The sequence below is a fragment of the Oryx dammah genome, unplaced genomic scaffold (genome assembly GCF_014754425.2).
Source record: "Oryx dammah isolate SB20612 unplaced genomic scaffold, SCBI_Odam_1.1 HiC_scaffold_2, whole genome shotgun sequence".
Classification (NCBI taxonomy): domain Eukaryota; kingdom Metazoa; phylum Chordata; class Mammalia; order Artiodactyla; family Bovidae; genus Oryx; species Oryx dammah.
Window position 1 is genome coordinate 183,754,922 of NW_024070186.1, and position 12,082 is coordinate 183,767,003.

General features: G+C 46.5%; 1 protein-coding gene across 1 annotated transcript; it reads right to left on the reverse strand.

The window, feature by feature from the left end:
- Window positions 1-2,837: 2,837 nt before the first annotated feature.
- ZNF689 (zinc finger protein 689) lies at window positions 2,838-9,903 on the reverse strand. Its single transcript, XM_040258889.1, has 3 exons — window positions 8,116-9,903; window positions 7,792-7,905; window positions 2,838-5,752 (listed from the first exon to the last, which is right to left on the reverse strand). The coding sequence occupies exons 1-3, from the start codon at window positions 8,318-8,320 to the stop codon at window positions 4,569-4,571; spliced, it is 1,503 nt and encodes a 500-aa protein (XP_040114823.1). The 5' UTR covers window positions 8,321-9,903; the 3' UTR covers window positions 2,838-4,568.
- Between the last annotated feature and the right edge of the window lie 2,179 nt (window positions 9,904-12,082).

Below are 12,082 nucleotides of genomic sequence, written 5' to 3' on the forward strand. Positions count from 1 at the left end.
TAGTGTGTGTAATCTTTAGGTTTTCTAGATATAAGATCATGTTGTCAGTGAATAGAGATAATTTTACTTCTTTCTTTCTAATTTGAATGCCTATTTCTTCTTCTTGCCTACTTGCTTTGCCTGGAACCTCTAATATAATATTTACTAGAAGTGGCAAAAGCAGACATTGTTCCTAATTTTAGGGGAAAAACTTTTAGTCTTTCACCACTGAGTATGTTATTAGCTATGGGTTTTTCATGTATGGTTTTTGCCATAGTGAGTTTCCTTCTGTTTCTTGTTCATTAAGTGTTTTTATTGTGCAAAGATGTGGAATGTCATTCTTTTATTGCATTAATTGAGATGATTTGGGTTTTTTTCCTTCATTCTATTAAGGTGACATATCACAGATTAATTTTTGTCTGTTGACACACTCTCAAATTCCAGGAATAAATCCCACTTGGTCATGGTATATAAACCTTTTAATGTACTGCTTTGGTTTGCTTGTATTTTGTTCAAGATTTCTATGTCAATATTCACAAAGGATATCTGTAATTTTTTTGTAGTGTCTTTGCCTGTCTTTGCTGTCAGTGTAAAAGTTTTCAAAATATATGCTGGATGCAAATTCCATTTCAGATCTGTGATTTGCAAATACTTTCTCCCAGTCTATGGATTTTCATTCTCTTCAAGGTGTCCGTTGAAGCACAAAGTGGTTTTTAAAATTTTGGGTTTTTTTGGCTGTGCTGCATGGCTTACGGGATCTTAGTTCCCTAACCAGTGATTGAACCCAGGCCACAGCAGTGAAAGCACTAAAGTCCTAACCACTGGACTACCAGGAAACTCCCCCAAAATTTTGATTTTGATGATCAGTTAATCATTTTTTTCTTTTATCATTTGTGCTTTTGGTGTCATAGCTTAGTATCCATTTCCTAATCCAGAATCACAAACATACTTATGTTTCCTTTGAAGTTTTATAGCTTTTATGTTTAGTTCTGGGGTTCATTTTGAGTTAATTTTTGTATATGATTAGAGGTCCAACTTCTTTCTTATGATGTCCCATTTGTTTAAAAGATTGAGACTTGAATTGTCTTGGCACCTTTGTTGAAAATCAATTAATCCTAACTATTAGGGTTAACTTCTGGAAGAACATTTTCTCTTACTTAATAAAATTTCTCTCATTTGGATCTCTTAAGAATTAGAACCCTGAAAATTCTAGTTACTTTCCTTCTCCCATGCCCAGCCATGCTGGTAAATGGGTGCAGGTACATTTGGTAAAGAGTAGCAAGACAGCAGGTCTTTGCCAATGTAACAAGGTCCTTCATCACGGGGACCCAACCTCCTATCAAAAGGCTCCAGCTCTGGAATCGACACAAATCTGAGAATTTGTTGAAGACAGGGCCTTGATTTTTGCATACTCAAGATGTGTTGCAACATGAGATCCCCAAGGAGGAGCATTTCCTGACACTGGCTTTATGGAGTTAAGAACTACAGACCAAAAGTGCTTAACAGTACACAGCACATCATAGATGCTCAACAAAGTGGCTAGAATACTACTGCAATGGGCCAAAGAATAAACAGATACAGTGAATGTAGACTACTGTTTCAAGAAATTTCGCTGAAAATAGATTAGGACAGAGGCCAAGGGAAATTTATTGTTTTTAAAGACAGATTTTAGCATGTTTATAGGTTGGTATGTATGTTTCAGAAAAGAGACTCTGAAACTAGGACTTCCTAGTGGTCCAGGGGTCAAGACTCCACTCCCAGTGTTGGGGCCCCAGGTTCAATCCCTGGTCAGGGAACTAGAGCCTGCATGCACAACTAAAACCTGGTATAGCCAAATAAATAATGAATTTTTTTTTTTTAAGGTATGTTTGTACCTTAAAAAAAAAAAAAAAAGACTCTGAAACTATAAAACTTAGAGAATAATAGATGGAGCAAAGTCCATGAGGGGGCAGAAGTAGAGGAAATCCAGGCATACCTGTATTGGGAAGCACTGTATGAGGGGCCTCCCCTGACAGCAAGTAAGAACAAGTGATCACACAGAACTTTTGGAGTGACAATATATAGTGGAATGTTAAGGGAGTTATTTGACACCCTGTTTTCTTAGTGAAAGAGAAGGCAGTCAGTGGTTTGGGACCTATGAAAGACAGTAATGTTGAAAGTTCAGCTGAGGATAGAGTGGAAAGTCTGGCTCCTCTCAGCAGGATTTTAATTGTCTTCCTTCATAGCCCACACATAGGCATAAAGACAGATGGGAGACAGACCCATAATAGCGTTGTACATTAGTTCATTCTTTTGGTCACAAGTAACAAACTCTTAACTATCAGAAGCAGAAGAGAGAATTACTTGGAAGAATACTGGGATCAACAAGTGACTACAGGGACTTCCCTGACAGTCCAGTGATTAAGAATCCAAGCTTCCACTGCAAGGGTCATGGGTTCGGTTCCTGGTCAGGGAACTAAGATCCCACAAGCTATATGGCACAACCAAAACCAAAAACTCTCCCACTGGCTAGATCAACCAGCCGAAGTTGGGATCCTGGGACTGATGAGGTAAACCTAAGAACTTGTCTCATCTCAGCCCTCTACAGACCACATACTGGGATTGCCTACCAACAGCTCTGAAATTTTATGAGTTACAATTGAGGTCCAAAGAAATTTCTAAAATTCCTAGGAAAGGAAATAGTTGGGTTAGCCTGGTGATAAAAGTAGGGAAAAGAATCAGTTCTACCACAGAAGGTGAGGCAGAATTCTAATAGGTCTCTGCTAGGGAAGGGCAAGGTTTCTATTAGAACTATAAAAATGTCTCCTCAGTCAAGGAACTAGATTTATATTTTATAAACAATAATTCCACAAGGAACATAGTCACTCATCAGACATTTTAATGAATCCCAATCTGATATGACCTCTGCTTTGGGGGTAGCCCATCAATCCAAGAAACAGTTACGATGCAACTTGCTAAAAACCAGAACAGAGGTAATTACAAACACTCTGCCACAGCCACACACCCTTGGGGCTGATGGCAGAAGAAATGAGGGAAGCAATGGGTAGGAGGATTAAAGACTCCAAGGGTTGGACTATACATCATGTTTGGAAATTCCAATTTGGTGCAGCTCCCCAAGGCCAAGCGGTAGGCCTTGTTTAATTAATTCAGTAAAGCTTTACTGAGTACCTACTTAGGGATGGGTTGCCATGAAGGCATATCAAAGGTTAAAACATGTTGCTGCTGCCATATGGAGCTTCTGTGAGGGAGGCAGGCATGAACACAACTTGATTACTAGACTTCTGCTTCATATTCAATTATCTAACTTTTTAACTTCCCTGAATGCCCTCACCTCATTTCATGAAAGATGCTGACAAAGGAATCAACAGAAGGTTCTATACTAGTGTTTCATTATTCTCATGAGAATCAGGGAGGAGAGAAACCCAGTTCCCAAGAAATTCAAATTCACCAGATAAAGTACAAGCTGGTCCTGGTTTTACTTCTTGCTGCTAAACCACAGCTCCCCCACCCTGCTTTTCCTTAAAATCAGTCTCCCAAAGCTCACTGTGCTTATGTCCCAGACCTACCTTGAACCAAACTTCCAAACGCAGGGTGCAGAAGACTTAGCTTCACAGCATGTGGTTAAAGAAAAAAACTTAGATATATAGGTGTCTGCAACCCAATAAAGCCCTGGTACACTGTCACCACCTCCAATCCAGTACAATCTAGACCTCTTCAAACAAGTCCAGACCAAGGGGGTATAGTGCACACTATGATGCTGGCTTATTTTGTATGACTCTTTTAAAAAGACATCGAAAAACCTGGACCTGCCTCGGGAGAGATCACGTGTGGGAACTGAAAGCCTGTCTTTTAGGAATGATTGACCAAATTAATGCTATTTAACCTGAAAACAGGGAGGCCTGGCATGCTGCGATTCATGGGGTTGCAAAGAGTCAGACACAACTGAGCAACTGAATTGAACCTGAAAACATGGAAACATATCTGTGATTAAGTTTTCTGAAGGGCTGCCGCGTAGATCAAGTTTTAAACATATTCTGGGCAAGGCTTCCAGGGAAGGAGAATGTAGTACGTAAGGGCCTTCTAAAGGTCAGAGCTATGCCACAGTGAAAGGACCCGCCTTGTGAGGTAGTGAGCTGCATTAAGGGAGGTTTTAAAGGGCAGATCACTTGGCAGGAATACTGTCAAAAGGGGGCTAAACCAAGTTTGTTTTAAACCTAGCAAGGAAGAAGAGGCAGAGGAGGGGGAAGATCTTGTACCCCATGAATGGGATCCTCCTGACTGCATGCACAAACTAGAAAACACAGCCCCTAAATGAGATGGGGAGAACCTTTAGCCTGATACCCCACACAGCAAGTCCTTTAGGACAGGGCAGGTTGGAAAATTTTTACCGCATAATGTCCCCTCTCCTCACTGAGGCTGTCTGTTTTAGACACATGTATTAAGGCAGCCAGCATGGTAGAATACACTAAACTTCAGCGCTGTATAGCAACAGGGTTTAGTTCTGACTCTGATCTGTATGCTCAGGGGGCTCCTTCCCTTTTCTGGGCCTCCTTCATGAAGTGAAATGAACTTACACAGTCCCTCCCCTTCTAAAGGGCCTGGCCTTTCTGGCTAGGTGCCCCTATGGCAGATCTAGGGCCACAGTTCTGGACGCTGGGGCTACACTTGTGGACCGCCAGAGACCACCTCTGGCGGAAGCAGCGGCCACACTCCAGGCAAGGGAAGGGCTTCTCCCCCGTGTGCAGGAGCTGATGCTGAGCCAAATGGCTCCACTGGGCAAAACGCTTGGAGCACAGGTCGCAGGCGTAGGGCCGCTCGCCCGAGTGGACGCGCCGGTGACTGGCTAGCAGTGAGGGGTAGGCGAATCGGCGACCACAGTCATCACACGCGTGCAGCTTCTCCTTCTCCTTCGTGTGCGTGCTGCGGTGGATGGCGAGGGAGCCGCTCCGTCGGAAGGCGCGGCCGCAGTCCGGGCAGGGGTACGGCTTCTCTCCCGTGTGCAAGAGCTGGTGCTGGAGCAGTGTGCTGCGCTGGGAGAAGCGGGCTTCGCAGTGCTCGCAGGCGTAGGGACGTTCCCCGGAGTGCACCCGCTGGTGACTGACCAGGCGAGAGGAGGACGAGAAGCGCCGCTCGCAGTCCGGGCACGGGTAGGGCTTCTCGCCCGTGTGGATGCGCTGGTGGATGACCAGGGCGGTGCGCTGGCGGAAGCGCCGGTTGCATTCCAGGCAGGGGTAGGGCTTCTCTCCCGTGTGTGTACGCTGGTGGATGGCGAGCAGGGAGGGATAGGCGAAGCGACGCCCGCAGCTCGGGCACTGGTGGGGTTTTTCACCCGTGTGCGTGGTCCGGTGATTGGCCAAGGACCGACTCCTCCGGAAGCAGCGGCCACAGTCAGGACAGTGGTAGGGCTTCTCGCCTGTGTGGATGACCTGGTGCTGGGAGAGGTTCTTGCGCTGGGAGAACCGCTTGCCACACTGGTCACAAACGTAGGGACACTCCCCAGAGTGTGCCCGCCGATGACTGACCAGCAGGGACGGGTACGAAAAGCGGCGCCCACAGTCCGGGCAAGGGTAAGGCTTTTTCAGATTCTGGGCACACTTGTGGCTCTGCAGGGCTAGGTGATCGGGAAAGGTACAACCACAGTCAGGGCAGATGGGACTTCCTGAGGTCTGCCGGGGAATCAGGCGGGGTTTGCTGGGCCGCCGGCCACGCTTCCCCTTTCGGGGCGCCTCCTTAGGCGGGAATACCTCCTTCTCTTTATTCTTCTTTCTGGTTTCTACAGGGACACAAAGGAGAAATTAACAAATACTGGGCTTCTACTCTTTCCTATTAGTGTTACAGGTTATAAAACAGACTCAACACCATCTTCAAGGAGTGTTAGTGACACAGACAACCAACCAAGTGAGACATACCGCTCCAGAATATGGAGGGTATTACCGAAGCCCCTAATCCAGCTTGGAGAAGTCAGGGAAGGTTTCTTGGAAAGATTAACCTGACTATAAAAACTAAAAAATTTTTTGAAGAGGTTAAATTTAAGGCAGGAAATGAAAACAAATGAGGTATGATCTGGCAGTAACTAGGTCATAAGGCCCTCTAAGTCCATGCTTCTCAAATTTTATTGTGATCCTAATCATTTGGAGGGTTTAATGAAACACATTAGGGCTTTGCAGGTGACGCAGAGGTAAAGCTGCCTATTAATGCAGGAAACTCAGGAGATGAGGGTTCATTTCCCGGGTTGGGAAGAATCCCTTAGAGGAGAAAATGGCAACTGAATCCAGTATTCTTGTCTGGAGGATCCCATGGACAGTAGCTTTGCAGGCTACAGTCCATGGAGTCGCAGAGTTGGACACGACTCAGCGACTGAGCATGCAGGCATGAAACAAACTGCTGAGCCCTACTCCCAGTTTGGGATTCAGCAGGTCTAAGGTGGGGCCTGGGATTCTGCATTTTCCAATACACTCCCAAGTGCTGCTGCTGCTGCTGGTGGTTGTCTGAGACCACACTCTGGGAACCAAACCTAAATATACAGGCAAATCAACTGGGGCTATTGAAAATACACACACACACACACACACACACACACACACACACACACATCTATATGAGTAAATGAATAGTTCTGGGATAGGGTCCAGAAATGTGTATTTTCACCAAATTCCCCAATTGACTTACATATAACTGCCAACCATTTGACAACTGCCTTGGCAAAAAGTGAAAAGTTTTAAGCCAGGAAGTATGTCAAAACTTAGAAAAACCCCTGCTCTTAGAGAACCTGGCAAAGAAACTCCAGCCCAGAGTTGCATCTGCCTCTGTAGGTGGATCTGGGGTCCTTCTACCTGAATGGCCTTAATCAGAGCCTTGCTTCATCCTGAGGGCTAAAGATTCCTGCCTCTGTAGGTGGATCTGGGGTCCTTCTACCTGAATGGCCTTAATCAGAGCCTTGCTTCATCCTGAGGGCTAAAGATTCCTGCACTGACCAGGGTCACTTGGCCAGAAGGGCAAAAAGAGGCCAGTGCACACCAGACCACTCTTCCCTCATCCTTTCAATCCGAACCTGGAAAACTCAAGAGGTATAGGCTTTCTCAGTGTTAGCTGCTCAGTCCTGTCTGACCTTGCGACTCCATGAACCACAGTCCACCAGGCTCTTCTATCCACTGAATCCAAGCAAAAATACTGGAGTGGGTTGCCATGCCCTTCTCAAGGGAATCTTCCTGACCCAGGGATTGAACCTGGGTCTCCTGCATTGCAGGCAGATTCTTTACCTTCAGAGCTTCCAGGGAAGCCCTATAGGCTGTCTTAGAGCCCAATTTAAAACAGGCTGGAGGCAGAGTCCTGGGAAGGAGGCAAGAGGGTGTTGGAAGTGGAGGTTTAGTTGCTCAGTCTTGTCTGACTCTTTGGGACCCCATGGACTGTTGCCAACCAGGCTCCTCTGTCCATAGGATTCTCCAGGCAAGAATACTGGAATGGAGAGCCATTTCCTTCTCCAGGTGATCTTCCTGACCCAGGGATCCAACCAGGGTCTCCTGCACTGGCAGATGGATTCTTTACCACTGAGCCACCTGGGAAGCCCCAAGAGGGTGGTAACTCTTATTAAAAGTTCACTGATCCATTTACACAACAGACAACTGTATGTGGTCAGTTTAGAAACTGACAACAGGGATTGGACACCATTACAGAGAAAAAAACTCTGAAGTTGTGAAAATAAATACAGTAAATGGAGCATTCTAGCTTGGGTCCTAGCTACCCCTCGGCACCGAAAAATTCTGGACTGAGTCATTAGAGGCTGCAAGCCCTCCAGAGGCATTTTTCACTCACTTCTTTGGACTGCTACCCCTTTTGGGCACTCCTGTGGATCCAGGGCAGCCGTTTCCCAATCATCAGTATTTCGTTCCAACCAGGAGATGAGGGCTGGTTTGGGACCTGCGCAGCCTGAGGGAAGGAGAACCAGTCAGGCCCAGCTCATACACAATCCTGGGTAGATTGATCTACCCGGTGGCATCATCTGCCCAGCTCCCGTCCTCCTCCCCTGACACAACGTGGTCTCAGGCCACGACCCTGGACCTCTAGACTCCCTGCCTCCTCCCACCCCCAGCTCCTCCATCCCTTCGGGCCGCGGAAGCAGACTGGGCCGGGCCTCACCGAGCGCGCCCAGGTGGCCGTAGGTCTCCTGCATCACGTCCCGGTATAGGGCCCTCTGCGCGGGCCGCAGACACCCCCATTCCTCCCGGGAGAAGTACAAGGCCACGTCCCCGAACTTCACCGCCCTCGGTCTCCTTCCCCTTCTCCGGCCGGGTCTGGCCTCTCCTGTTCCCCGCACAGGAAGCGGAGGCGAAGGCCGCGCCATTGGACCCGAGAAGCCGGCACCACGGCCTTGCCCGTCCCAGCGTCGGCCCCTGGGCGCTGGAGGGGCCGGGGATTTGGGAGCCCCCGCCGGACCCGTGCGGAGCGTGCCGGGGAGGCCCGGCGGGAACCGGAATCAGCCGCCTGCGGGGCTAACGGAAACCTTTCGCTGTTATTCAGGAAACTCCTGCCCGAACTTGGGTGAAAGGCACCGGAAGATGCCTTCGGGGAAAATGGCGGCGCCGCTACTGCACCGCCTTTGCCTGAAACACAAGCAGCTTCCAGCTATCGATTTTATTGACCGGAGCGCCATGCCGGCTGCCTAACCTCTTTGCCCTCAAGTGTGATGGCGCTGCGATTGGGCTTCACGCCCTTTTTTCCCCCGTTCCACGCGCTCATTGGGCAGCGACCGAAGATCGAGCATTCTGATTGGGTGATGCCGAAAGCGGCCTGTTTGAACGAAGCCAAGGGAAGCGTAAGGGCAGAAAAGCTGGACCCTCGGGTCGGGTGACTGCCAGGAGTCTTGAGGCGGAAAGGGGCGAACCCGGGGTCAGGAACAGTACCCTGTTCCCTAGAGGTGCAGCCCAGCCGAGGGAGGGAAGGATTTCAGCGACGGAGCCACTCTGGCCAACCGGGGCCCGCGATTTCCCTGAGTTGTCTTTCCTGGCTGTCTCTTCCGATAGTGGGTTAGTTCCTTATTGCCCTTTGGGGAAGGGAATTAATATTAGTGTTTCCTGTGCGCAGGTACCACGCCCAACATATTACACATTTCAACATTTATTTTTTGCTACTTCTGTGTGAAGTGATGCTTATCATCCTGGTTCTACCGGTGAGGAAAAACTCAGAGGGTACTTGCTAGTAAGCAGAAGGAACAAAGATTTTGTGGTACTGAAGAAAAATGCACCAGCCTAAAACTTGCGAGTTGACTTTTATTCAGGGACCTTTAACTGAGGACTATGTTCTCTCCGATAGCTCTGAGGAACTGCTCCGAGGAAGGAGCCAGTATATATAGCAGATTTTGTTGGAAATAATATTTCCACAAAAAAATATGTGTTGGAAATGTACACGTTTTATATATATATATAATTATAAAATCAAAAGATCTTTGCTGATCACAAAAAACCCGACATTTCAAATTAATGATATTGTACTTTTCTCTGTTGGAAGAGCATCGGAACGTGTTGAAAATGTTCTTTAGATATGCAACTTATTGTAACTATAGCCCAGTATCTAAAGAATAGAATGTTTCCTGTATTTTTCTGTCTTGAATTCACCTCAGGGTGCCCATTAGGACAGGGACAGGGGGACTTGGCGGTTTTAGTGGCTGATGGCGGGCAACATTTGCGGTTTATTCATTCATTAATTCATTATTCATTTATTCATGCCAACATTATGGCATGAATAGCAGGATATCTTCCCTCTCCATAGGGTCCCGCCCTCTTGGTGTGCGGGGGTACCCCCCTAGGCTTGTGAGATCTCAGTTCCCCCATCAGGAATTGAACCCTAGCTACAGAAGCGAGAGCCTGGAATCGTAACCCCTTGGCCACCAGGGAACTCTCATACAGGGCCCACCCCACCCCCCATACAGGGCCCCCTCTTGGTCATAAATTCAAGTTAGGTTTAAGAGGCATTTCATAATCAGTTTGTCCCATGGCACCAGGAATTTTCATTCCTAGGTCAGAGGAGGATTTTATTGATCAGCCACCCAATGTGGTATTTTTGGACTAGGACCAGGAAATGTTTTCCCCCGTTGCTTCTTCATACCTAGAGTCACACTGTTAGAATTATTTAATATAGAGTTATATATATGATCAATTGCCTCAAGACATTTAGCCACCATTAATTCTGTTGGAGGCCTGGTTATACATTAGGTAATGCAAGAGGCAACAATCTTATAAAATAGATAGGCCAAAAGTAATACAGCTAGTAATATTAATAAGATGATAGTACAGCAGAGAGACACAGGGCTTCCCTTGTGGCTCTGTCAGGAAAGAATCTGCCTGTAATGAGGGAGACCTGGGTTCGATCCCTGGGTTGGGAAGATCCGCTTGAAGAGGGCATGGCAACCCACTCCAGTCTTCTTGCCTGGAGAATCCCCATGGACAGAGGAGCCTGATGGGCTGCAGTCCATGGGGTTGCAGAGTCGAACATGACTAAGCGACTAAGCACAGCACAGCAGAGAGACACAGAGCATACATAATTTGAAAACAACAAAAAGAGAACAAATTTCAATGATTAGTATAGCTAGTTGTGATTTGGTTATAAGAAGCTATCAAGTCCAGAGGTGAACTAGCTATGCTCAGTCACTCAGTGTGTCCAACTCTTGTGACCCCATGGACTGTAGCCTGACAGGCTCCTCTGTTCATGGAATTCTCCAAGCAGGAATACTGGAGTGGGTTGCCATTTCCTATTCCAGGGGATCTTCCCGACCCAGGAATCAAGCCCCCATCTTGTGCATCTCCTGCATTGGCAGGCAGATTCTTAACCACTGTGCCACCAAAAACAGTATAGCAGTTCCTCTGAAACTGAAAAATAGAATGTATTACCCAGCAACTCCACTTTGAGTATATACTCCAAAGAAGTCAAAGCAGGGTCTTAAGGAGATATTTATGCACACACGTGTTTATAGCAGCATTATCCACAATAGTCAAGAGGTGGTAGCAACCCAAGTATCTGTGGACCAATGAATGGATAATGAAAATGTGGTGTTTACAAACAATGGAATATTAACCAGTCAAAAAATTAAGAAATTCTGCAACATGCTACAACTTGGGTGAAACTTGAGGACATTATACTAAGTGAAATAAACCAGTCACAAAATGATAAATACTGTATGGCTGCACTTATATGAAGTATCTAAAGTAGCCAGTTTCATAGAAACAAAGTAGCATGGTGGTTGGGTGATTATCATGGGCTGAGGAGAGAGGAACAGGAAGGTGTTTTTTTTTCTTTTTTTCCTCTTTCTTGTTTTCTTTTTTGTTGTTATTCTAGAGGGGTTATAGAAAGGATTATATACCATGATTGGATGGGAGTTAGCCCAGGGGTGCAAGGTTGGCATGACATCTGAAAATTAATTCATGTAATACATCATGTGTCAATAAAATAAAGACAAAGACCACAGAATCATCTTAACAGATGTGCAAAAAGAATTTGACAAAATCTTTTACATTTCCTTTACATGCAGTGTCCAGAAAAGGCACATTTACAGAGACCGAAAGCAGATTAGGGTTGCCAGGAGCTGAGGGAGGAGAGAATGAGGAGTGATAGCTGAGGATTTTCTTTCTGGGGTTATGAAAATGTGCTTAGTTGATTGTGGTGATGGTTTCATAACTCTAAATATACTAAAAACAAAAACAAAAAACAACCCACAACCATTGAATTGTACAGTTTAAACGGGTGAATTATATGATGTGTGAATAATATCTCAATAAAGCCGTTAAAAAACAAAACTATGTCTTGCCTGGAGAATCCCAGGGACGGGGCTGCCGTGTCTGGGGTAGCACAGAGTTGGACGCGACTGAAGCGACTTAGCAGCAGCAGCAGCAGTCATAGACATAGCAAGATGATCGTGGTAAATAATTATAAAAGGCTTCGTAGACACTCTAGGACAGCCCCTCCCCAAGCTTCAGCTCACGACGCCCTCTGTTCCTCTCCCCTGCAGGCATTTTGCCCGGTTTGAGTAATCCGCTTCTGCGGCTCCCGTTTAAGAACTCGCTTAATTAGGTACGCTGTGAATAGACGAATAAAGGGAGGAGAATACGAAAGG

Coding starts and splice junctions, on each gene's coding strand:
- ZNF689 (XM_040258889.1), bottom strand. CDS start 8,320: ATGGCGCGGCCTTCGCCTCCGCTTCCTGTGCGGGGAACAGGAGAGGCC. Junction 7,906..8,115: donor CGGCCACCTGGGCGCGCTCG/GTGAGGCCCGGC, acceptor TCCTTCCCTCAG/GCTGCGCAGGTCCCAAACCA. Junction 5,753..7,791: donor AGGGGTAGCAGTCCAAAGAA/GTGAGTGAAAAA, acceptor GTGTCCCTGTAG/AAACCAGAAAGAAGAATAAA.